The sequence below is a fragment of the Tachysurus vachellii genome, chromosome 3 (assembly GCF_030014155.1).
Source record: "Tachysurus vachellii isolate PV-2020 chromosome 3, HZAU_Pvac_v1, whole genome shotgun sequence".
Classification (NCBI taxonomy): domain Eukaryota; kingdom Metazoa; phylum Chordata; class Actinopteri; order Siluriformes; family Bagridae; genus Tachysurus; species Tachysurus vachellii.
This window is the reverse complement of record NC_083462.1, coordinates 29,227,297-29,254,815: the sequence shown is the minus strand read 5'-3', so window position 1 is coordinate 29,254,815 and position 27,519 is coordinate 29,227,297. Positions and strand designations below refer to the sequence as shown.

Sequence of the window (27,519 nt, the reverse complement as noted above, 5' to 3'; positions counted from 1 at the left end):
TTGGCACTCCGTCCAGGGTGTATCCTGCCTTCATGCCCGATGACGCCTGAGATAGGCACAGGCTCCCCGTGACCCGAGGTAGCTTGGATAAGCGGTAGAAAATGAATGAATGAATGAATGAATGAATGAATGAATGAATGAATATATAGTTTGTAGTTTAATCAATAACTAATAAATAATTTAACAAATTACTTAATTTTGTGTTGCCTTTAACTAAGAAAAGATACATGTGAACTGATAAGGGTTCCCTTGGCAGCCCAAGGTATGTTTTTACTGCTGCACATACAGACTCTAGAGCCTTTGTTACTTTGTATATGTGCCTCAATACTGTATATGTAGAAGAATTTCATATGGATGTGATGGTCAGATGTTCACACACTTTATATACTGTATATATTGTGACATGATCTCCAAGCCAGTTTTGAAAACAAACCCTACTCTGACTCTTAAGCTTTTCCTACAGTGAACTTGCAGTTACAGCTTGACCTTTATCTTTGAAGAGGCACAGGAAAGTTTTTTGCTGTCAACTTACAAAGATTCAGCACTACCTCTAGTCTAGGAGCTTGCCATACAGCACTAGATGACATGATTCGGGGATTCTTTTTCTGCTACTTAAAAGCTCTTTTCTGAATGAGTAATAGGATTTGAATCGCCCCATTTGGTGGACCAATTAAGGCGCGCCCATCAGCATCAGTGGTGCTGCGCATGCGCCTCTTCAAAGTCAGCATACCAAAGTTGAAAAAAAAAATCCACTCAGTCGCTCGTCGATGATAATCAATGTAGAGACAGATGCGCGCGAATAAAAGATGAATGCGATGCGTGATCCAAACCACCTGCTCCTTCACCGGATCGGTGGCGGAGCTTCGAACATGAGCTGGAATTAAAGCGCATCATTAAAAGGCCACCTCTCCTCATCAGCGCGCGCGTCTATTTATAACTCCGGGCTGCATCCCGTCAGCGCGGCAGGGAAAATCTCCCCGGTTATTTCTGTCTTTTTCATCTCGTGTCTCACGCACTCACATCAAAACAAATTCAAAACAGCACTTGATAATTTGCCCCCATTTTTATTACTTTAAGTGTTAAGGTGAGAACATTTTCATGTTTGTAGTTCTAACACATACAGCTGTCAAAATTGGCGTGCTTGTTTATGTGTGTGTGTGTGTGTGTGTGTGTGTGTGTGTGTGCGTGCGTGCGTGCGTGCGTGCGTGTGTGTGTGTGTGGGGCGGTTTTGGATGGGGAGACGTGCCTCGCGTCTCAAGCCGAAGTCGCGCATGCGTAGTCTGCGCAGAGAGCGCAGGGCCGATACGTAGCCTTGGCAACGTAGAGAGGGGGAGTCCCGGCAACGCGCCGTCAACACTCACCTCGTTTAGGGCCCGAGCACGCAGCACGCGCTCCGGGCGCCCTGTTTCCCCGGAAGACCGGTTCGACAAGAGCGGGAGCGAGAAGAAAAGCGGAGGCGGGCTGCTGCCGGGCTCGCGTGCACGCTCTGGGCTCGTTATTTTCAAGCCGCACGGCAGACGGCAGTCGCCGGCTTGTGGGCAGACAGCAGTAGCGCGTGTGGCACGTCAGAGCTGTGCTTTACGCTCGCAGACGTCCTCGAGCTGCGTCGGGGTGAGACAACTACGGGACGGCTGGTGCAGAGCTTCGTTTAATCTATGCCTGCTGATCTGGAGAGGAGGAAGATCGGATGAATGGCCCGCTATGGAGGAAGTGCCGGTTCCTCGAGTGCATGCACGGCGCAGAAAAAGGCGCCTGGTCAGGACAGGGATTCCTTGCCAGGATGAGTTCGACTGCAAGGAGCTAGAAAACCTTTTTCAGAAGTACAATCTAAAACTCGAGCAGACCGCAACGCTTAAAGCGTTAGCCGTGCTCATCCTCGCTGCGTCCGCACTCGCTTTGGTCGAACTGCTGTCCGCTGGCTCGCGCTTCACCGTCTCCAAAGGTTCGCACCCGGTGCACTGCGTCATCTTCACCTCGCTCTTCATCGTCACCAACGTCAAGTACCTGCAGGTGACGCAGCTGCAACAGATCGCCAGGCTCGCGCTGCTCTTCAGCTTCACGTTTGCGCTTCTTTGCTGCCCGTTTCCACTCGCTCTCGGGCCTGGAACGCAGCACGGCGCGCACGGCGCACACGGACCCGACGCCGCCGCTACCGCACCTGAGCAAGGTGTGTGGCAGCTTATGCTCGTCACATTCGTCGCTTACTCTTTGCTGCCGGTGAGGACCCTCTTAGCCATCGTGTTCGGCGTGCTGGTCGCTGCATCCCATTTTATCGTGACTGCCACGTCTCTAACTGCCCTCAGACCGCGCGTCTGGAGTCCGGTAAGACATTTCATGTTGTTGTTTTTTTTTTTAGGAAATAACTCTGGTGCTCCATTTTTCATCATAATTTGCTTACTTTCCTGCCCATAACAATTTAGACCTCTAACTAATGACCAGATTTGGTAGATGTTCGGAAGTCACCAAACTGTGTGTACCAGATTGTGCTAAGGCTCCGTGGAGAACTGTGCAGTCCACGTTGCGTAAACCTCTATGTTGTTTACACCGCGTGTCTGCGCTGCACGTGCATAACGACAAACGCGTGAGGGAGGACCGAGTCACGCGCCAGGGGTAGACATGTTGACTTTAAGAAAAGCCAAAAAATATCAGTTGATTCACACTTTATTTATTACTGTATGTAGAAATTCGAGGCGCATAATAACGACTGAAATGATATCCACAAATGTTTTGGTTACCACCGAAATCACATTTAATCCATGAATAGCTGAGTTTTTTTTAAATTCTTATTATTTTATTTATTTGTTTGTTTGTTTGTTTATTAGAAATAGTAGTATTTTGTCATTTTTTGCATTATACATTATAAGCCCATTCTCACTGTCCACTTTATTAACATCTGCACATGTGCGTGCATTTATGCACAATCAGCCAATCATATGGAGCACAAGGTCAAGAGCTTCGGTTAATGTACACATCAAGGATCAGAATGGGAATTATGTGGTTTCTTTGGCCATGGCATTGTTGTTGGTGGTACATGGTTGTTTTAAGTACTTGATTCACAACAGTCTATACAAAGAATGGAGAAAAGAAAAGCAGAGAAAAGAGAGTGCTGCATGTGCACCTTGTTGACATGGGAGGTCAGAAGAAAATTAGCTGACTGGTTCCGGTTCACTACAGGAACTCAGATGAACATTCTTTACAGCAGAAAATTATCTCAAAAGGCACGTTGAAACTTGCAGCAGGTGACAAGAGCAGAAAATTACATCAATTTACATTTCTGTCAGCCAAGAACATGAATCTGAAGCTACAGCTGGCACCAAAAATAGAGAGTTCAATATTTGAAAAATATCATCTGGTTTTTGCTAGTCTGTCAGGGGTGCTTTTTATTTTATATATATCGCAAAACACTTTGTATCTAATGTCATACATAAATTTGTTGGTGCAGACATGTACTGTACCTCAAAAAGACAGAAGATGCAAGTTTCTATACACAAGTGTGCAGATTTGTATGGAGTGATTGTGAGGAACCTGATTAACATCTTGGTTAACCTGACTCGTCTATGGCTTGATGGTGTCGTCTGTGGATTGATGGTAGCTTGGTGTGTTTGGTTTGAAGCTCTGCCTGTCTGTGTGGGGTTACATATTGTATTTGTTAAATATGTACAAAACAAATAAAGAGATGAATTTAACATGATGTAAAATATTTTATTGCTGTGGAGCTGATGTATATATTTTAGTCAATTAAAATCTATTTATGTTTTAATAATTCTTTGCTTCTTTAATTCTTTTTAGTTATACTTTGTTTGTGGTTCTTTACAGTATGCTGATAAAAAGTTGACTGAATTTGCTTAATTTAAATGTGCATATTAGTCCGATGGGAACAAATTAATAAACATCTGTGAGACATCTGTGGGTCACACTCATAATTCAAGATTTTAAATTATGAATTCATGAATTAGATTCATTCACTCATCTTCTACCGCTTACCCGAACTACCTCGGGTCACGGCGAGCCTGTGCCTATCTCAGGCGTCATCAGGCATCAAGGCAGGATACACCCTGGACAGATTAGTGAATTAGATTTTTGTTTAAATTTAATTTTATGTAAGCAATGTACATTTTTTCAAAATTATACATTATAGTTTCTCTTTAATCTAACAGAACACCTTTTGTTTGTTTGTTTATTTATTTATTTATTGCTGTTTAAGTAACTGATTTGTCGACTGTGAATCATTTGTATAAATATCAACACGTACAGCCTCATATGCTTCAACAGCTTTATGTTGTTTCTTATTCACAAAGATGTTTATTATGATCTTAGTTTATTTCCCCATTCTGATATTTGTTGGAACATTACCTTTCCTCTTGACTTTTTGACTGCATAATTGTATGTGTGTATATTCAGACTCAGAATTACACTGATTCTTAGCTGAGTGTTAATAACTGAGTGTTAATCTATAAATGATAAATATGATCACAATTATAGAAGCAATTATTGTAAGTATAATAAAGTAAGTACAGCATTAATACAGTAACTATAGCAACTATAGTCATCAATTGTTATCAAAGCAGATATACATTTATACAAAGTAAAACGCCAATATCTCAGCCACATTTTCTTAATTTAAATGTAGAAGCCAAAAATTAAAATCACACTCAACATATATTTAACAGTACAGCTTTAGTGACAGTTTGGTATTTAAATTCAGCATTGTATTTTTGTTCTGTATTAAATGGGTGTTTATGTCACTGTAATAACAACACCATTGGCCTTAAAATCTAAAGCCAACCCTGTTTCTCCTGTATATTTGGGGGCTTTCTTACGTAATACCAAGTAAGTGGAATAACCTAAAGCCTTTAGGTTACACAATTAACACCTCTAAACTAATACTCCGTTGTTCTTTTCGGCATTTGACTTGGCGATATGTTAATACTCTTTTTTGCAAAATCATTCTTGCTCCATCAGAAGCATCTGGGCATCTCTTTGGGCACAGCTAGCTTCAGGTCACCCTACATATTTAGCTTTATTCAGGTCTGGGCCCTGGCAAGCTCATTTATAAACCTCTCTTCAACTGTTCTACTTTTAGTTAAGCCATTCCTGTTGATTTGTTTGTATGCTTCAGGTCATTGTCATGCTGAAATGTGAAATTTCTTTTCATCTTCAGCTTACTAGCACCTGAAAGTTGTGCACTAAAATGTCGAGTATTTGTAGCTATTCATGATTTCCTCCACCTTGAGAAAGTTGGTTCTGGCTGAGAAAAATTCAAACCACCTTGCTGCACTGTAGGTATGATGTACTTTTGAGATTATTAGATGTTTCCACAGCTCCTTAAATGTTGCTGTAGGTCTGTTGACAGCCTGCTTTATACATCTTTGTCCTGTCCTTTTATAAATTTTGGAGGGACGTCCTGTTCTTGGTTTTGCCTTTTGGCTCTCAATTTTCTCTCTTTGTTAATAATGGCTTTTAGGGTGTTCCATGGTAATTCTAATGCTTTAGATATTCTTTTACACCTGATCTCCTGGCTGATAGCTTTCAACAAGTGAGACACCATGTGTGTTTTGTAAGCTCTTTCTGATTAACCATGCCTTCAGCAGTCAGATAACACGAAGAAAATCTGACAGAAACAGCTGATATTTATTTGAGGTTAATCAGAATCACTTCACTGTCAGCTGTATGACTTTGTGAGCAAGAGATGGAACGTGATTAGTTCATTCTGAACACAGCCACACCATCAATTATAAAAGGGTGTGCAGACACATAGAACCTGGTTTTATAATTTTGGTTTGAAGTTTTTTTTATTCCTTTGATTTTCATGTCTTTTACATCACAAAAACCTTGCAGTTTAACTTGGGTGTGTATACTTATAGATATGTTGTGCTAGATTCATTTGTTTGACTATTGCATTAAATCAGATTACATATCAACTTAATTGAAAAGATTAAATTTAAAATGTTCATCAATTCATTTATCTTGACTGTGCTAGTCAAGGACGGTTTGATTCCTGTTCATGTTGCTTGTAACAGACTCTATTCCACTAGGACCACCATACACTCAGTCAAAGTGAAATTGAAAGTCACCTTTTTCTCTCGCTTTGTTTGATGTCAATAAGATTCTGGCTAATCGATAAATAGTTCAATAACTAATGCCTTTCATGCAATCAAAGACTCCATTTAATCTGACCTGTCAGTCCACCTACTCAGTACTTCTGATAATGAATATCTTTTGTTTTTACGTCTATCTATTTTCTCAGGTCATGTCTAATGGCCCTATGGCCTTTCATGGTGGTCTATGGATTTGATTGAAAAAAATGTAATATCTGAATGGCTATTGATCTTTTTTGTTTTCTTTTTTCTTTTAACAAAACACAAGTCAAGGCTTGAAAGGACTGATGTCAATTCTACTGTACAATGAACACTGTGTTCAGATCAGCACAATATGTTTTACAGGTCTATACTGCAGCCTGCATGATGACTTGTTGAATACAGAACACAGTAAAACTTATTGAATACAGAACACAGTAAAACTACAGGGTTATTATCATCCATTCGATAAAACAGCGATGATTTAATATCTGCAATCCAGGGTACAATGCAATAAATGTAAACAGGGGTGAAGCTTTGCAGGAGATAGGACACTACTTTACTATAAATAAATACAAATGATAATTAAGTTTCAGTTTTCAGAAAACTGATTATTAGTTAAACTGAAAGTCTCATAATGAATTAAACTGTAATTACATACATGTGTTATTACATACACAAAGCATACTCCAACACCCAACAATGATTGGCAAGATATAAATTTTGTATTACCCATATCTCATAAGATATGGGAAATGCCACTGCAAATGAATGTTGCTTTTCCATTACAAATTTGACAGACATAGTGCATTTGTGTAAATGAAAATGCAAAATGGTAATACATGATTTACATTTTAATTTGAATTATGTCACAATATAGTAAGGAAAATACGTCTATACTGACAGGCTATATCGAGGAAACATATACAATGTCGCTCGAAAGTTTGTGAAACCTTTAGATATATTTAGATTTCTGCATAAATATAAACCAAAACATCATCAGATTCCCAAAAGCAGACAAAGTGAACACAATCAAACATATCAGACAAATATATTATCCCTGGTATTTTTCACTGCAATCATTTCAAATACAATTGAAATTTCTGAGGATTTCAGAAAAAGAGTTATTGTTACTCATCAGGTGGGAAAATGTTACAAAATCCTCTAAAGAGTTTGGACTCCAAAAATCTATAGTTATATAGATTCTGTACAAAGGGAGGAAATTTAAGACCATTGCTACATTCCCAGAAGTGGTCAACCAAGAAAGATCACTCCAAAAGTGAAGCATGTTGGGTCAGAAATGAATACAGAGTGACTTCTAAGCAACTAAAGGCCTCTTTTACTTATGTTAATGTTCATGAGTCTACCATCAGGTGAACACTGAACAACTACTTTCCTAAAAGAACATTATTGTCCATGAAATTTGCTAAAGATCATGTGGACAAGCTAGAGGACTATTTGAAAAATAATTTGTGGAGGAATGAGACCAAAATATTTTTTTTTGTTGTTTTAAATTGAGAAACATTATTTTTGGACAATTATGCTGAATTCCAGCATAAGATTATACCATCTGTGAAACATAGTGGTGGTAGTATCATGCTTTGGGTCTGTATTGCTGCATCTGGGCCAGGACAGCGTGCCATAATTGATAGAACAGTGAATTCAGAATTATACCAGTTCAAGCAACACTGTATAATGTTTATGATGAAAAATGATCATCTGCATCCGGAGCTCCAGTTTTTATTATCAGATGTATATCAGTCATGGCAATAACTTGACTGATTATTTTTCACTCTCAGAGGCTCATTTATATAAGGGTGAAAGTGTTTAATAAATCCATTTTCAGTGAAAGTAGAGATTTCAAAGTATATTTGGTGGCAGCATATGGCAGGCTTTCCCAGGCTGCCTTATAGCATTATTAAAGCACTGTTCTTCACACAGATACAGGCAAATGCTTATTTGTCTCACAAGAAGGCATTTTACAGTTCTGCCCTGAAATTTAGTGAAATTCCGCAAAACTGCAAAATGGTTTTATGAGAAACCATCGATGTATTTTGTAAAAAAAAAAATAAAAAAATGCTAGCCCTTCACTCTGTTTCTTCAAATGAACGGATTTATTATGTTAGAACATTTATAATCTGTTTTTTTAAACATTACTGAAAATATTTACTTAAAGAAATGTTGACTTTAATGAGAGCATGGACAAATTCCAGTCAGTTGAGCAGGATGGCTGCCACTGACACTGCTCTAGTTTACATTAAGCATCAGTATCAGACTCAACCCCCCTGGACAAGTCTCATGTCTGGATAGGTTTGGACACACCCATCTTATTAACATATAAATGGCAAAGTGATTAGGAGATGTTGCATGAGTAAAATAGGAAGTAGGTAAATGACAAAACACATTCCAGGTTGCAGCTAATATACTTATTTTATACATATATATATTGACTGTTAGAAACTTTTTGTATTCAGACATATTTTTGGATCTCTATTAATGAGGTTAAGTTAAAAAATAGAACACTGTATCATATATTTTACATTACACTTTATGTGTTTGCAGCTGGTGGCAAACGCAGTGCTGCTGATTGGTGTGAACCTGTCAGGTGTGTTTGTTCGAGTCCATACTGAGCGTGCCCAGCGGAAGGCCTTTCTGCAAGCTAGAAGCTGCATCCAGGAACGCCTGCAGCTGGAGGACGAAAATGAAAAACAGGTCCAAAACACACCACAAACAGAATCAACACGGGCTCACATCCGTGAATTCATAGCAGTTTGTATTTAGGTTGTTTTACTGTTTTTGTGAGTACTATTCACTGTTAATTAATGCTACGCTACACCTAAATCCAAACATAAGCTAAATCTTAGTATTATTTTGGCTCTTCTTTCTTTCTTTCTTTCTTTCTTTTTTATATATTTATGTATTTACATGTTCTTCAGAAAGACCCACTAAAATGGTCAAAAATGTCAGATATTCTGGTATTTTCGGGGACATTTGCTCCCCATCAAAACAAACACGCACACTTACACACATACACACGTACATATGCTTGAAATCAAATAATCATGTATCTCATTTTCTTTCTCAAGTTAAAAAGTCGCAAATTTGACAGGTAATTACCTTGCCAGATTGCTTTCATTCCTCTCTGACTACACTAAAGGTCAACTTTTATCTGCAAACACACACACACACACACACACACACACACACACACATACACACACACACACACACACACTCACTAGCATGCTCATACATGCTTGCCACAAACACACAAACACACACACACACACACACACACACACACACACACACACACACACACACACACACACAGAGTGATTGGGATCTTGGGTGTATTGGGCTCACTGAATTAGAATTCAGATCATAAGCAGACCAAAGGCCTAATGGGGAAATTGACCAACACACAGACATGGTGCATGTAAGATTTCTACAGCTCGCAGAGCTACAGGAACAATCATAACAAATTCTTCAGAATATATAAATATGTGCACATGCAATGTTTTGTAACAGTACCATTGTGAAGGCTGGGTGAAGAGCTCAGATTTAACTAAAGGATTCTCAGAAAACATAGCGACCTCACATGCCAGTTCTTCAGTGCTTTGTTGTGTACAGAAGTAAATTATCACTGAATGATTTGTTAATTACCTAGAATAAGGCAAGAAATGAAGAGATGGTATACATGTTCCTCTCAGCTACACTAGAGATAACACTTTCTCCTTGTTCCTTAGCGACTGAAATTGGTTATAATTGTTTGCAAATGACTCATCCACCTCCTACCTAACAAACTCCTCAAATAGAAGGCAACACCACCCACTCTGTACATTAACACACACACACTAAATATCTTTATGGTACATACTCAACTCAAAAAATTGGCAGTAGAGTCAATTTCATTTATCATTTCCATTGTTAGTCAAGGCACATGTACGTTGAAATTCACGTAAATTGTTTACATGGTACAGAACATACAATACATAAACAAGAGCTTAAACTCTTTAAGAGCTTTAAGCGCTTTGCTTGAATACAAGAGATACAACAAAATGCACTGTAAAGTAAAAAATACAGTATATGTGGAGAGAGAGAGAGAGAGAGAGAGAGAGAGAGAGAATTTGCCGTACACAACACAGTAATACATTGTGCCATGGTAAAGTATCAATGGAAAAAAGTATGTGAATGAACTGGCCTACGCACTGTTTAGGAACCTGATAGGCAGCAGGTAAAAACTGTTCTTTAGATTGTTTATTCATAATTGGACACTTTGAAAGCATCTGTCAGATCTGGAATATGGTTTGTGTACAGAGTGCTGCAGAGATGAGGTATTTTTGTAGTCCAACCCAGTATTTAGCATCACTCTGTTTCCATCAACAAAAAGCCAGTAGGAATTTTTCAACTGGCTTTTGGATTATTGCAGAAAATAAGTTCTGTATCTAACAAAGGTTGCTGATTCTTATGTGTTTTGTTGATCACAATAATCTTCACTAATGGACATAACCTTTATAAGTTTTGAAGCCTAAATACATATCATCAGAAGTAAAATGCTTACATTAGGCTATAAACAAATTATACCATTGTCACATGATTTCAGAATCAACACCGCTCAGCACTGTGCCCTTTTTGTTTCTGATACTGAATGAATAGAAAGTTTAAGTTTGCAAGTATTACCTCAGTGAGGCTGTAGTAGATGTTAAACTGTCTGATGACGTTTAATGTCCCCGACAACCTCTATAGATGGGGGACAACCCCCATTTTATCACTTAGTTAGCAACCACTTTTTTCAAGACATGAAAAAGCTTAAAAAAATAATGGGTTTACTAGTTAATCAATCACTATTGATATATTTTATGTTGTATTTTTTTTTCAATCAATCAATCAATCAATCAATCAATCAATCAATCAATCAATCAATCAATCAATCAATCAATCAAATTTTATTTATAGAGCACCTTACAACAGCCAAAAGGAGCACAAGGTGCTTTCCAGTGAAACAACAATAAAAAATAAAATCAACAAGAACACAATGAACATAAAATAGCAAGGGTATTTGGGGTATTTAAACAAAATTCATCAGAATAAAAGCCAATATATCCTGGTGTTGGGATTCATTCCTGCAGCACAGTATTTCTAATTAAGTATAGGGTAATTTGGTAAAACTTTCTTCAGGCAGTATGCTTATAGGGCTGAGATTCTGTGACTACACTCTGGATAGCCTTGTGGTTGTGTGCAGAGTAGCTAGTTAGGTTGCTCTCTATAAGATAAGATAAGATACACCTTTATTCGTCCCACAATGGGAAAATATCTTTCTATGGTACTGCAGTCATCCTGAATCTTTCCACAACATAGTTGTTATTCTAGAGTTTAATTTGGTTCCGTTTGCAGGATTCAGGTGATTGTTGTCAGTGCCAGCGTTGTGTTTGTTTACATGAAACAACCCTATTAGACCTCTATTTGGTCTCCATAAAAAATAAATAAAAAGATAAATAATGGCCAAACAAAAAAGGTGGTACAAGCTGCAGTATAAGAGGAAATAAATTAGACAATAAAAGAAAAAAGTCTAAGAAAAGAAACGTCATTTCATAGACAGATTGATTGACACATGTCTGTCAGAAGCTTTACTCCAGCTTGATTGTTGCCACAAACACACTGACTATTCTATGCTGCCCAGCTAAGCCCAGTACAGTCCAAAGCTCATAGTAGTTTCTTACAGTTTAAGTCTCTTAGAGCAGGTGTCCTGACTCACTGGTAACAGCATGCTTAATCAACAAGACATTTATCACCTGCTTTTAGCAATGCATGGCTGACAGTGAACTGTAAGTGTTTCCAGGGAAACTTACCTCTGCCATGCCAACCAAATCCCATGCCTAGCTGTGATCTCCCACTGATATCACCCACTTAGCAGTAATCAGAAAAGTAATGAGCCAACACATGTCAGTCTAAAACATGTGCAACCCAGATCACTCCAGCACTACTTTACAACATGGGTTCAATGGTGGTGTGGAAAATCTTCTGAAGAGCATTAGTGAGCTCAGGCAACTGATGTTCTGCAAGGAAATCTGCCACTCCAGTGGCACATCAGTGTTCCAGTTCATCCTAAAGTTGTCCTGGGGGGACATGGGTATGGGGTCTATGCAGGACATAGGTTGTGTTTATGGAGCTTGCGCATGGATGCTTTGTGCATGGATCCGTGCAAGATAAATAGACAACATAAAAAGTTATTTAGTTTTCAGAACCCCTTAGAACAATTACCTATCCAAACAGATTGGTGAAGTCAGTTTAATGGGAGGAGCCTATTTATGCAAATTAACGTTTATTCTTTTTCTTACAGGAACGCCTCCTAATGAGTCTGTTACCCAGAAACGTCGCCATGGAGATGAAGGAGGACTTTCTCAAACCACCAGAAAGAATCTTCCATAAGATCTACATCCAACGTCATGATAATGTGAGGTACAGAGACAGAGAGAGAGAGAGAGAGAGAGAGAGAGAGAGAGAGAGAGAGAGAGATGAGTGAAAAAGTCAATGAGAGAGAATTGACAGTTCATTGACTATAGGTGTCACTTGTGTTGCACATTAATGGGGAATGAGAATGCTCAGTGAGACAGCCGGAGTCAAATGCTCTCCACTCACTTACGCAACCTCCTGAGTATGGCTCGCAGCCAAAGTCTACACAGCTCCCCAAGCTATCCCTATCAACTCAAGAGCTGCTCAATTAGCTCTCACTGCCCACACACAGTCAGAGAGCGACAGAGGGAGAACGAGAGGGAGGACTGGGGGAGTCATAGCACAAAAAGCACATGAAATCACACACTCATACACACACACTCATGTTTCATAGAAACAGATCGCATACTGCCAGTCATTTGTAAAATCAGGCACATAGACATTGACTTAAAGAGTAGTGAATGAGCAGTGCTGAGGTTGTATTTTAGATTACATTAGGAAGCCCAGCACTGAGCAGCTGGAGGGTTTCTGACTGGATCCCGGGGTTTGCATAAGCAATGATGGTTTGACCTATTTTCAAACTGAACTAACTTTTCCATTCTTGAATTATTTCTGTATATATAATCAAGACACTTAAGCAGCGTTGTTTTCAGTAGTCACATTTAAGTACTTTATGCATGCAATCACACATTAGTCACTTTAAGTTACTAATGAGCAAAATGCATAGAAATCTCATGAAATATTTGTAAGTATCAAAAATAATTATATTGCCGTATAAAGACAGTCCTACCATGTTTATATTTGTTTATGTTATGTTATGTTTGTTAGTATCCTGTTTGCAGACATTGTTGGGTTCACCAGTTTGGCTTCTCAATGCACAGCTCAGGAGTTGGTCAAATTGTTGAACGAACTCTTTGGGAAGTTTGACGAGCTCGCCACAGTAAGTTCTCATGTGCCATATGTCATGTATAAAAAATAAAGAGGGTGTTCTCTTATTTTCTCTTATTTACAGAGACATTTGCATTTATTTTTACATGCTTACACACATTGAAATTATAGCATGCATATAAGCATGTAATTAACTTCATTGTGCAAGGTACAATGAAACCAATGTAAACAAGGTTTACATAAAGTACAACACATGTAGTGATTGTAGACAGTGATGTAACACAATCCAGTTACACACACACAGAATATAATATCAAATATATAATATAAATATAAATATAATATATAACATAAAATATGTACAATTATTTCTTATATTTTGATCAAATATCAAATAGCCTAGCGTTGGAGGTTAGGCTGGATCAACTGGGGTGCACATTGTGACATACAGCGCATCTGAGTGAAAGTTTGGCATGTTACTAAGCAACATACTGTATGCTACATATACACTGTCCATGGTGCTGAACCACTGCCTGTGGTTTTCAGCATACAGTAGGGTGAAATGACACATTTATAAAACTTACTTACAGGACTCATGACCAAACTAAAGTTTTTCACTTTCCTCACTTGCAGCAGTTTGCAGACAGATCACATACTTTTTGCCTATATGGTGCAAAATGCTTTGTCCAAATGTCTACACTATACAGTACACTGACCCAAAAGCTGCTCTTGTTCTTGATGGTAGTATTTGTTTGAAATTATTTGATTAAGTTTGATTAAGTCTCTCTAACACTACACTTTGGGTTGCACTCATTTTCCCCTGGTAAATTATATCCTTACATGTACCACTTCAGTTTATTCAAAATCTGCTCAGTCTTGTCAAACATTTTTTTATTTGTAACTCATCTGCTCTTATCTTTTTACTACCACTCTCTTCTCGCTTTCTCTGGATCTGTCACTGTTTATTTTGTATGCCTCACACATTGCATTGCTTTCTGAAGGTTTTTTACAAAGTTTTATGAAGTGTTTTACGTGTTAATATTGTCAGAACCAACAGCTTTTTCTTTAGTGTGAATCCTTGGCAGCAGCTGGAGAATATTTCTAGCACATATGGTGTGTGTGTGTGTGTGTGTGTGTGTGTGTGTGTGTGTGTGTGTGTGTGTGTGTTTGTGTGTTTGTGTGTGCACGTGTGGGTGTATGTTTAATGTGACAAGGGGTTTCCTTTCTTACAGAGGTAGCAGACTCTCTCTCTCTCTCTCTCTCTCTCTCACACACACACACACACACACAAATATTCATTTCAAAAGATTTTCTCCATTGCTCCTTGACAGAACACAAAAATCTAAATTACTGAAACACTGATGATATTATCAATGTCTATAATACATTTCAAGTAAATAATTTTTATCACAGGAAGTTAGTTGCACCATACTACGTCTGTAAATTTTTTGGAGACTCTGGATGACAAGCAACAACCATGTTGTTGAGCTTCCAGATGTTCCGAAGGCTGGGATTAAAATTAAATTGTTAAATTGCAACAGAACAGCATCCTTATAGTTCCAGGATTGAATCACAGCTATGCACCTGCCATTTGTGGTTGGAGTTCCTGAACATGCTAGTCTTCTACCTGCCCAGTTGGTAGCTGTGGTAGGATAGCAAAATAAAATAATTCATAAACAACATTTAATTAAATGAACAAGATGCAAAATGCCAGGCTTCATACTGAGTGATGGAAAGAACAAAACAAAAGGCAAAGTATTTGTATTAGGATCTACAGTATAATAGGTCTGAATGTGTGCTCTCTGTCTCTCTTTTTCTCCCTGTCTCACCTTCCCAAGCCTGAGTGGGAGGAAATCTACTTCAATAGTTTATCATAGGAATTGTAGCAATGCCCTTGTTTGACATATTCACTGAGAATCACACACACACACACACACACACACACACACACACACACACACACACATCCAGACATGTGCTTTAATTTATCACAACAATAGAGTGTCAGGCTGATTAGAAGGCATTGTTAATGTACAAATGGAACTGCTTCCTTGACTCCCTAAAGCATAATATTCAGTCACTCATACTTAGAGGAAAGGTGTGTACATATTTCAGACTTTGAGGAATGGAATGTGTGTCTGGAGGGAAGTGTTAAATAACAAATGAATACCTGCTGATTTAACAGAATAAATTGATGATGATCACAATTTTGACTGGAAACACAATGCTATTTTTCCTCTTCTGTCTCCTACTCCTGTCTGCCTGTGTGTGTCTGTGTGTATGTTTGTGTGTGTCTGACTAAAAGGAAAACCACTGCAGAAGGATAAAGATCCTGGGGGACTGTTATTACTGCGTGTCTGGTCTGACCCAACCCAAAGCTGACCACGCCCACTGCTGTGTGGAAATGGGCCTCGACATGATTGACACCATCACGTGAGTGTGTACCCACCTTTACACACACATTTAACACACAATACACATCGCTTTGACATGCAGCATCCTTTTTTTTTCATTTAGATGCAAATGTTTTTTTCTAGACATAGATGGGGTTGCTGTAGATACTACCAGTTGGTGACCATGGTGATTGTTCGAACTGCTCTTGCTGCTCTTGCTGTTTTGCGCTCGGGTTTCCGTCTTTACAAGTTTGTTGGCTTTGGCAAGAACAGATTCGTGTTAAAATTATAATGAATACAGAAAGTATGCTTAGCTTACACTTATAAGTTGCCCAAAAGCTCCTGGTTACAAGATTGCACTCAATTATAGAAAGGGAATTATTTCACTCACACTCTCCATGACACCCAGATGAGGATGGCTTTCCTTTTAAGGTTGGTTCATCTCAAGGTTTCTTTCTCTTATTAACCCAGGGTTTTTTTTCCTTGCCTCTGCTCATTAGAGAATGAGTATAAATTAAAAATGAAAAAAAAAAAATTATTCCTAATATTTTTATTTCTGTAAAGCTTCTTTGCAAAGCTTCAAAATGTTTAAAGCACTAAATGAATACAACTGAAAGGAATTTTATCCATACATTTTTGTAAAACAGAGTCATTTCAGTCATTTCAATCAGAGTTGATTAAAACAGGTAACGTAAAACTTAAAAAAAATATTGCCTTTTAAAATGTAAGCAATAGCTAAAAACCTTCCAGCTTTGAAAGACAACTAGCAATTGCAGTTGCAGGTAATTGCACTAAACGATTTCCGCTGAATTCTCCTGAGACACTTATGTTTGTAAGCAAAGAATATGCAGACCTTTTTATTGCTCATACTGCCACAGGGGATTTTTGGAAAATAAGATGACCTTTCAGCAAATGGGAAAAAAAGACTAATTCGCAAATTGTATTACATGTTTAGAGCCAGTATTACTGTACATAAAGTATATCACACTAGCGTTATGGTAGGTTTCAATAATTACTAACTTCAAAACGTGAATACTTTTGTTTGAACTGAAATGCATTTTACATTTAGTTCTTTCACTCACATGTATAATCAGATAAAATAATTAAGTCGTGTTCTTGTGCAAGTTTGGAAAATCAGAAAATGTACTGAAATTAAAGTGGTCGTTTCTCCAGACGATTCTTTCCAGTAGTTTTCTGTCAGGGGGGCACGGTGGCTTAGTGTTTAGCACGTTCGCCTCACACCTCCAGGGTTGGGGGTTCGATTCCCACCTCCACCTTGTGTGTGTGGAGTTTGCATGTTCTCCCCGTGCCTCGGGGGTTTCCTCCGGGTACTCCGGTTTCCTCCCAAGACATGCATGGTAGGTTGATTGGCATCTCTGGAAAAAATGTCCATAGTGTGTGATTGCATGAGTGAATGAGAGTGTGTGAGTATGCCCTGCAATGGGTTGGCACTCCGTGTAGGGTGTATTCTGCCTTGATGCCCGATGATGCCTGAGATAGGCACAGGCTCCCCGTGACCCGAGGTAGTTTGGATAAGCGGTAGAAAATGAGTGAGAGTGAGTGAGTTTTCTGTCAGCAGAAGGATCAGTAAAATACAGTACCCTATATTGACACTAAATACACATACAAACACTTTATTGTATCTTTATTGTGTATATATACAGAAATATATTAGAAATATATATTATATTAAATTATAATAAAAGTCAATTATATTAAAAATAAACATATATTCAGAAAGTGATAATCTTACAAAGATACATTATAGTTAATAAAGACCCCCTGAGTGAGACTCTGATGTTTCTAAAACAGAAAAAGCTCTTGCAAAGACAGTAACAGCAAGCCAGCATGTATTTTATAACATGTCGCACACTGGGCACAAATCACAATTAAAAATGTGTTCCTGAGCATATTTGTTTTTCAAACCAGATATCTTTCCAAGCTGAAAGAAGACACTTGTTTTTATAGGCCATTTGAAAATACAAACCAGTAGCCAACAGGACTTACTGTATAGTCCTGTTTATTCATTTTTTTTAATTACTTAATTTATTATTTATTTATTAGCAGGTTTGCTGTGTTTTGACATGCTTTTCACCACAACCTTACCATGGGTTTGGATCGAGTTATCACAAGGGGTTAGTTGAGTTAGTTAGTGTGTGTGTGGAAATCCCAGGAAAAGATCAGTTTCTTGTCACTTCCCATCCTATAAACACATGAAACCCCAGCTGCATCAAACTGTTTGTCAGTTTGCAAAGTAACACACTGGGATGAAAGCACTATCTACCTTGTTCTGAATATTATTAGTTCTCAGAAGCCCCTGACTGGTTGGTGTCTCCTAGCTATGGGTGGCCATGGCACATTATTTTCGCCATTCTGATGTTTGATGTGAATTTGAAACTCTTGATTTGTATCTGCATTATTTTGTGCATTATGCTGCTGCCACAATAAAAATGGTTGTCCGATTGGATGGATGAACCGCTGTACAATTGTTTCTTATTAAGTGGCACAGTACTAATAGTTCACTGTTTATGGTGCTCTTTAAAGGAGTGTTTGTAATATTTTGTGTCCCTGCTGATTGCAGTGAAATTGCACATTAGCAATGGTAACTGATATTTTTGATAATTGTGGGAGAGCTGACTGTATTGCCGGTAGTTGTATCTCTAGTTCCTAAGTATGGCTGGAATCCCTTATCACCTAATACAGGTGGACACACACACACACACACACACACACACACACACACACACACACACACACACACACACACACACACACACACACACACACACACACACACACACACACACACAATATAAAAGCTTTTTTTTTCTGCTCACTCTGACATTCCCCCATCTCAGGCTCTCAAGTTTTCTTCCCTCAATTTAGTTTGTGTTGTTAAAAATAAACCCAGCAAACCCTTTTTGTGCTCTCTTTCCTGCTCTCTCCTTCTTTGGTGTGTGGTGTTATGTAGGTAGCGAGGTGGGAGGAGATTTCTTTCCATGCTTTAAACTAGGGATCGCTTACTCTGTGGATGAAGTAAAGACATTTTTGCTTTCAGAATTAGATCACGAACCGTACCCAGGATTATTTAACCATTTTTTCCGGAATGATATCTATATTTATTAAATTCATGTAGCAGACCGTTACAGCTGCATTATCTTCACTGATGTTTCTGTGAGATGGCTTATCTTAATTTGGATTTCCTGACTCATTTGCACAATTGTACTGTAATAGCCTAACTATTTTACTTTATTTAATATAAGAATTAAATCATATTTAGGTGGCAGCAAAATGAATCATATCATTGTAACCTGCCATGCTGAAGTTAAATAGTAATCTAAAACTATGAAAAGACATTAGTGTTAAATGTCATTTGCTTTTTGCCTGCATTTATATATGAGGTTTACATTTATATTTACATTTATAGCATTTGGCGGACATTCATATCCAGAGCGACATACAAAAGTGCTTTTAAATCTCTATCATTGAATATATTTAACTCTGGTTCACTACGTTACAGACTTAAGATACCATGAGCCTAAAACAGTCAAAGTGTCATGGCGTGGAAAAGAAGCGGACCCAAATGCAGGATAGCTAAAACAAAAGGGATTTATTAACACAAACACAAAACAGGAACACGGACTCGAGACAGGACTAAACAAAACCAAGACCACAGTAGATGCCGCGCTGCACGAGGCAACGCGGCACAGTTAAATACAAAAGACAATGACAACACAATAAGGATCAGGTGTGATGACAGGGAGGAGCAGACAAAGGCGGGGCAGACACGTGACGAGAAACGTAAACAAACGCACGTGGCCAGAGTCCGGGCAGAGTCCTTACACAAAGGTTGTTGTTTTTTTTAAAATACAACAATCAGGTTAGAAAGTGCTAGTTGAAGTGTTTCATGAATAAGTAGGTCTTCAACCACCGTTTGAAGACAGTCAGTGACTCAGCTGTCCGGACCCCTAGGGGAAGTTCATTCCACCACCTTGGTGCCAGAAAAGAAAAGAGTCTTTTTCTTTAGTATTATACTTACCTCTTACCCTAAGAGATGGTGGGACCAGTCGAGCAGTGCTAGTAGCTCTGAGGGTACTTCAGATTGGCTGCTCCAGGTCTGCATGACAAAAGCAAATCTACACAGAATCCCAACATCACTTCTTTTATTACCCTTTCATGCACTATGTAATCACTCGCACTATTTCACCTGCACTTCTGCCTGAAAACAATTATTTGACAGCTATTCAATTTAGACAAAAGTATTAAATGTCCTTTGAATGTAAGATGATTCAATTTTAAACAGTGTATAAGCAGGAACTGTTTAACTCTTTAACCTGAACCCTGAATATCTACTTTCATACAAGCCATCGACACTGTGGAGTGTGACATGACAAAGAAATCCAATGCTGAACATGGACAAAACAAAACAGGCACAACTTCCATTTTTTTGGCATCTGGTAAAAACAGTTAACTGACCTTGTGGTGGCAACTGGCACATTATTTAATTATCACACATAAGACTATTAAAACATAAATCATTATCTTTTGCTTGTAATAAAGAAGACTTTGTCAAATATTGAAAAAAAAAGAGTGTACAATACTGTGTGTGTGTGTGTGTGTGTGTGTGTGTGTGTGTGTGTGTGTGTGTGTGTGTGTGTGCGTGTGTGTGTATTTTAATTGCAGGTCTGTTGCAGAGGCGACGGAGGTGGATTTGAACATGCGTGTGGGATTACACACAGGTCGTGTGCTGTGCGGGGTTCTGGGATTGAGGAAGTGGCAGTATGATGTTTGGTCAAACGATGTGACGCTGGCAAACATGATGGAGGCGGGAGGACTTCCAGGGTCAGTTACTACAAGGCTGCTTCATGACCACTGGACACACATATACTATAAGGTGTTTGAGCCAGTGTCAGATTCTTTGCATAATCCTGTGAGTGGAAAAGAGGTAACAGAACCCTGATTTTAAACCATGGGTCAGACCTAAACATGTGCTGTGTAACAATTGATTCAACCCATGATTCCAGTTCAGCTATCTAACAGCGAAGAGGCAGTGATTTACTAAGAGTTTGATTGTGTAAAACACACAAGCCTGGATTACTAAGTAGCATCTTACATTCACGGCATTTGGCAGGTGCCCTTATCTAGAGTTCCTACAATTTTGTCATTTATAAACTGAGCTTCTGTGGGTTAAGGGCTGAGGGGCCCATGATTGGCAGCCCTGGGGTTCAAACTCACAACCTTTTGATAAGTGGTTGGACCACTTAACCACTGAGTTACTACTTCCCTAATCTTTATTATCCTTGATACATGGAAAAAAGCTTGGTATCTAAGTCAAGTCAAATCTAATATTATTAGATTTAAAAATAAATCAATAAATAAGTGATGGCTCAAAATCACTTAAATAAAATAAATAAGCGATGGCTCAACTGGTTAAGACTCTGGGTTGTTGATCGGAGGATTGGGGTTCAAGGCCCAGCACAGCCAAGCTGCCACTGCTGGGCCCTTGAGCAAGGCCCTTAACCCTCCCTGCTCCAGGGGTGCTGTATCATAGCTGCCCCTGCACTTTGACCCCGACCTCCTCAGTTGGGGTATGTGAAGAAAAGAATTATACTGTTCTGTAATGTATATGTGGCGATAAAAAAGGCTTCTATGCCCCGTTCTCTATTCTATTAAATATATTTAAGGTAAACAATGTTTGATTCCAAGTGCTGTATAACACCATATAACATTACATTCATTAACATTGTAAGATATTTGAATAGAAAAGAATATTTGAACACATTGATTATTTATGAGAATAAAAATATGTTGTAAGAAAGCTTTAAAAATGGCTTGCAGTGGAGAAAACTTCACATGAAATGGGAGATTGTTCCAGAATTTGTTTTAGTTTGACAATCCAGGACAGATAGAAGAAGCCTGATTACAAGATCTTAGTGTTCTGGTAGGAGTGTAAGAATGGAGAAGGTCAACAATGTTCTGGAAATCTAAGGCAACAGTTTGTGTAAGAAACATCCATACTGGCAATCAGTTTTTCATCTTATGCACTGTATGCATAATACACATGCATCTTATGCACTTATATATATATTTCATATATATTTCATGCACAATTCAGGTTCATTAAAGGCTATATATATATAGATCTCACACAGCAGAAATGAATAAATGAAATTGTTACTTGAATATGTTTGTCATATTTACTTATCTGACTTGATATCAGTTTTTTACAGTGAAGGAGCATAGTATATAAGTGGGTCTAGTAGTCCACTACCATAGAGTTTAATATAGGTCATTTGTGTTTTAATGTCCTGTTCTAACACTTATAACAGTTAACATGATTGTTTTACACCTCCAGGGTTGTGGGTTTGATTCCTACTTCCACCATAAATGCTTAAAGCTTGCATGTGCATTGGGGGTTTCTTCTGGGTACTCAGGTTTTCTCCCCCAGTCCAACCTCACATGTTGTAGCCAGATTGACATATCTCAATAGCCTTTAATGAACCTGAATGGGTGTGAGATTGTGCATGAACACTGACCAGGGTTTCTCCTGCCTTGCGCTCGGAGTCCACAGGCATAGACTCCAGGTTCTATTGTACTACTGTATTACTGGCACTACTGTATTGTCTTGTATTTTGTAAACATTCATACAAAATTGAAACCGAAAATTGCAAAAGATGTTTTTTGAATGTTCCGTATGTCTCCTCCACAGTAAGGTTCATATTACCAAAGCCACTCTTGAATGTCTGAATGGAGATTATGAGGTGGAGCCAGGCTATGGGCACGAGAGACATGCCTTCCTCAGCAAACATGCCATCGAGACCTTTTTTATTGTGCCCTCTCACAGACGCAAGGTAAGACTCACATGTACATATGTGTACAATCATGCCTCTGCAATGCACACACTTGCATTATTCAGATGAAAATCACCTCAAAAATCAAGGAAGATGTTTAATTTATGTGAAACACACAGACACACACACACACACACATACTGTAGTTAGTGGCTCATGCAAATGACCTCAGGCTTTTGTTCCTGAAAATAAAGACCTACTGATAAGCTTTTATGTTGTGGTTTATTTTTATAGTCGCAGACACTTATGCTTCTTTCTTGTCATTCTAATTATTAGAAGTACTGATATTTACTTTATTCCTTTTTTTCACATTTAGACTTTTCTTTCACATAAAACTGAAAAAAAAGAAGCTTTTGCTCCCTTTCTTTCCCTTTTTAATCCAGATTTTTCCTGGCTTGATTCTGTCTGATATAAAGCCAGCAAAGAAGATGAAGTTTAAGACGGTCTGCTACCTGCTGGTGCAGCTCATGCACTGTAGGAAGATGTTTAAGGCTGAGATTCCTTTCTCCAATGTCATGACCTGCGAGGATGATGATAAGGTGCGTGTTTACAGATGTATACTTTTATAATGACATTTGCATGTGAGTGTGGATTAGCAGTAAAACTTGTGTTCCTCTTAAGTCCTCTTGAAATGGCTTAATTGAGGAAATGGTCCATTCACAGAGGCCCACTAATGGATTGTGTGTATCCATTGTGTGTATGCATGCAACTGTAGGATTGATTATTGTTTCTTGTATACAGTAGCCTTAAATCATCTCATAGATAAAATGACTTAGAGAAAAATAATTCGAATTTTCACAGTTTCACGTACGATGGTCGATACTGACTGACTGCATTAATCACTACAGAGACGAGCTCTACGCACAGCATCAGAGAAGCTACGCAACCGCACCTCATTCTCAGGAGTAGCGCATAACTCACCCGGCACACGTGTGAACCGCTACATTGGAAGACTGATCGAAGCTCGACAAACTGAATCAGAAACTGCGGATCTCAATTACATCACTCTGACCTACAGGAGCAGAGAAAGAGAAAGAACGGTGGGTACAATCATAACCACAGACAATACATTTACAATTACATGTATACACATCTGATGTGGCTTCTCGCTGTATAACCTCCTGAGACACACATAACATTTCAGTATTAAATGTATTTATTCAACTCCTAAAGAAATTCAGTATATGTTTAGGTAGTTTTGGTGTGGTTTAAATACTCTGTAAGCTTTTTTTTCTACAATTTTTCTTCCTATTGATCAGCATGATTTTATTTGCAATTTTTATTTGTTTTTATTTTATTTTATTTGTTTGTTTGTTTGTTTATTTATTTATTTATTTATTTCTTTAAATGATGAGCTCGAGAAATAGATATTAAAAAATAAAAAACACAAAGTGTTAGTGTCTGTCCTGGATCATTTCTTTCAAAGTTCGAAAGATTTATATTCACAAAAAAATCATGTTCATTTTTAATTGTTTTCGATTTGACTGATTATGAGCTACAGCTCAGCTTTGTGTCAGTTCAAAATACTCCCAGAATGACACTAGTCTGTTGACAGCTGTTTTTTTCCCATTAAAGTAGAACTTATTTCATCTCAATTCTTTTTTTTAATGGTAACAGTTTATATGACATTTGTTAATCCTCCTATGTCCTAAAATCTGTGATTAAACTAATATTTTACTGTTTGATCATAATAACCATAACTAAGCATTATGAACAAAGGGTGAAACCATTAATCCAAAGAACACCATCCTAGCTGTGAGACATGGGGGTGGTAGCATCATCATTTAGGCCCTGGCTTAATAAATGAACTTAAATTTGACATTTGACATTTGTACAGTTTCTTGTTTAATGATTAGAGCTAAACTTATGTTCAGAGATATCAAATCACACACACACACACACACAGACACACACACACACAAACACACACACACACACAGACACACACACACACACACACACACAGACACACACACACAAACTGCATCCCCCACATTGTTCTCTTGTGCTTCGTGACTCTTTGTCTCTTCTCACTTTCATCCACCTCTCACCCCCACATTTACTCCCCCCTCTCTCTCTCTCTCTCGCTCTCTCTCTCTCTCTCTCTCTCTCTCTCTCTTTCTCGCTCTTCTTTCCCTTTTTTCTCTGTTTCCCTCAATCTCTTCTTCTCACCTCCTACTGTACTGTCATAAGGGACCCACCCACCTAAAGAACGGGGGCAACTGTAACAGTTCTGGGATGTCTGAAGATTGTGCCCACACACACACACACACACACACGTTCTCTCTCTGGCATTAGGGAATGCTGGCGTTCCCCAGCCTCAGCAGGAGAGTAATGACAATGCGTATATATTGCAGCAGGGAGACAGATGCTAGTTTTCAGCACTAATGAAGAGAAGGCATCATTCAGCGAGCTCATGTTCACCTCAGTGTCAGGCTGCTGGTAGACTGTAGTGAGCTTCTCTCTCTCATGTGGATTTAACCATCATCCATCATAAGAATGGGTCATATATTCAGAAAAAATAATACTGAAGACAGAAGAAATTATTGTGAAATTGCTTTTCGGATTCTAGAATACCCACTGCGCTCTCTCTCCCTCTCTCCCTCTCTCTCCCTCTCTCCCTCTCTCTCCCTCTCTCTCCCTTTCTCTCCCTCTCTCTCCCTCTCTCTCTCTCTCTCTCTCTCTCTCTCTCTCTCAGTATCAGCAGGTTTATGATGATGGCTTTATCAGTGCTGTGGTGATCTCTCTCATCCTCACTTCACTCTTCGCTCTCGTCTATTTTCTGATTATACCTCAGTATGTAACACACACAGAACTACCACACTCACAACTACACTACTAGTTTAATAATTGTTTTTTTTTTAATTATTATTATTATTTTTTTCTTTTTTGGTTTTGGTAACCTTCATTAGTTAAAAAACTAATTTTAGTAATTTGATCTGTCAGTAACTGCTGTGCAAATTATATATCCTACTTTCAAAGTAATACCACATCTCATTCTTTTTCACAATTTACACAGTTATTCTCCTTTAAACTGGCACTTATTTAATTTAATGCTTGTTTGTTTTTTAAGAGGGAATTTATTTCACTTTTATTTTTATTCTTTTCCAGGTAATATTCATTTTTTTATATAATTTCTGTGGATTTGTTAATTAAATTTGATTTATTTTTTTGTTGAATTTGCTATAATAACATATTCACACTATATACACAGTAATTTTCTCTCTCTCTCTCTCTCTCTCTCTCTCTCTCTCTCTCTCTCTCTCCCTACTCTCTCCCTATCTCTCTCTCTCTCTCACTCACTTTATAGAGGTCTGGTGATTGTTATTTTGCTGGTTGTTTGTATCTGTTTTCATATGGTGAGCGTAATGTATCTTCACGTCACTCACATACAGGTAAGATAAATTAACACAGACAGCTATTACTGAAAAAACATTTAAAAAAAAGAATAGAATGTAGAATGAAACAGTAAAAGAATAGAATTTCTGGATGCTGTGACTTTTAGCCTTTTAATCTCCTAAGCAAATTGTAGTTTAAATAATCAATTCCTAATTATCTGATAAAATGCGTTCCTAATCCTAATTCCTTACTTTTTTCCTTAACATTAATCCCTCCATCTTTCTGTAGTGCTCTCCAGACTGTCTCACTCTGCAGATTAGGACGGTTCTGTGTGGTTTTCTGGTCCTTCTGACGTATTCTGTGACGCAGGGCTGTGTGGTGAGTGTACATCTGCACACACAAAGCCCATTTTTCTTGTTTTTATAAGGTAATATGACCTGTTCTTTATTTTCTCAAACTTTGGAACATATTTTATTGGCTGAAATTAAGAAAAAAAAAACAAGGTGTGGAGGCTTGCTGCGCTCTGCTTTACAGGTGACATGCATGCCATGGTCATGGGAGGCCAACTCCAGCATCTCCATTATCACAGTTGTCATAGTGAATGGCACGGCAGTGGGCACAGGTGTGTGTAAATACACTCCATATGTGTTCTTGTCTTGCGTGATGGCATCCCTGTCTGTGGCTCTATACCTGCGTGTTTCATCACTACCCAAGATTCTCTTGCTTCTTCTCCTCAACGTCCTCCATACCGTTGTCATGGAGACCAGCGGCTACCGGCAGGCTGTGGGGTGAGCAGGCGTGCAACGATAACATCAAAACAGTGCTTACACATGCCTAACGAAATGATAACATTAGATTTTAACAAGTGTTTCACACTGTTATAACTCATACAGATAGACATATAGATAATGGTTATAACATACTCTTATACCATAATCTATTGAAAATAATAATAGCGAGTTTTAATAAAATACAAACACTGTGTTACGTCACATCCAAGTCAATAAGTATGTTTGGGTGTCTTTGTGTGTAGAGGAGGGTTCTTTCACATACATGGGTATGATCCTGTTCTGGCCATGCTCCTCTTCTCTGGTGCAATGATACTCCACTTCAGACAACAAGACCTCAAACTCAGACTTGACTATCTATGGGCCACACAGGTATGTGTGTATGTATGTATGCGTGTGTGTGTGTGCGCGTGTGCGTGTGTTTGTGTGTGTGTGCGTGTGTGTGCGTGTGTGTGTGTGTGTGTGTAAACTCTCACTCACTCACTCTCACTCATTTTCTACCGCTTATCGAGTGTGTGTAAACAATCAGTCTAAAGATTGTCTCAAAGATTGTCTCAAATTTATCATAACCACAAGTCAGTTTCTTTTCTCCATCCAAATGGCATAGTCATTAAAAGTGTATTACTTGAAACTTTGCAGCAGTTAATTTTGAATCCAAAGTCATTTCATTTTTAAATTCCTCCAGCTGTTCACTTGATCCTGTGGCTCTTAGCTTTTTAAAGACAGT

General features: G+C 38.4%; 1 protein-coding gene across 1 annotated transcript in view; it reads left to right on the top strand.

Moving 5' to 3' along the window:
• adcy1a (adenylate cyclase 1a) overlaps positions 1-27,519 on the top strand; it is a 43,552-nt gene that overhangs the window by 3,654 nt on the left and 12,379 nt on the right. Inside the window, exons 2-15 of the mRNA XM_060865112.1 lie at positions 1,280-2,322; positions 8,640-8,789; positions 12,421-12,539; positions 13,362-13,473; positions 15,727-15,854; positions 20,498-20,656; positions 22,524-22,665; positions 23,049-23,204; positions 23,514-23,705; positions 25,364-25,461; positions 25,976-26,060; positions 26,293-26,382; positions 26,539-26,792; positions 27,038-27,164. Coding sequence (XP_060721095.1) covers positions 1,280-2,322; positions 8,640-8,789; positions 12,421-12,539; positions 13,362-13,473; positions 15,727-15,854; positions 20,498-20,656; positions 22,524-22,665; positions 23,049-23,204; positions 23,514-23,705; positions 25,364-25,461; positions 25,976-26,060; positions 26,293-26,382; positions 26,539-26,792; positions 27,038-27,164 — 2,855 coding nt within the window. The remainder of the gene's footprint in view (positions 1-1,279; positions 2,323-8,639; positions 8,790-12,420; positions 12,540-13,361; positions 13,474-15,726; positions 15,855-20,497; positions 20,657-22,523; positions 22,666-23,048; positions 23,205-23,513; positions 23,706-25,363; positions 25,462-25,975; positions 26,061-26,292; positions 26,383-26,538; positions 26,793-27,037; positions 27,165-27,519) is intronic.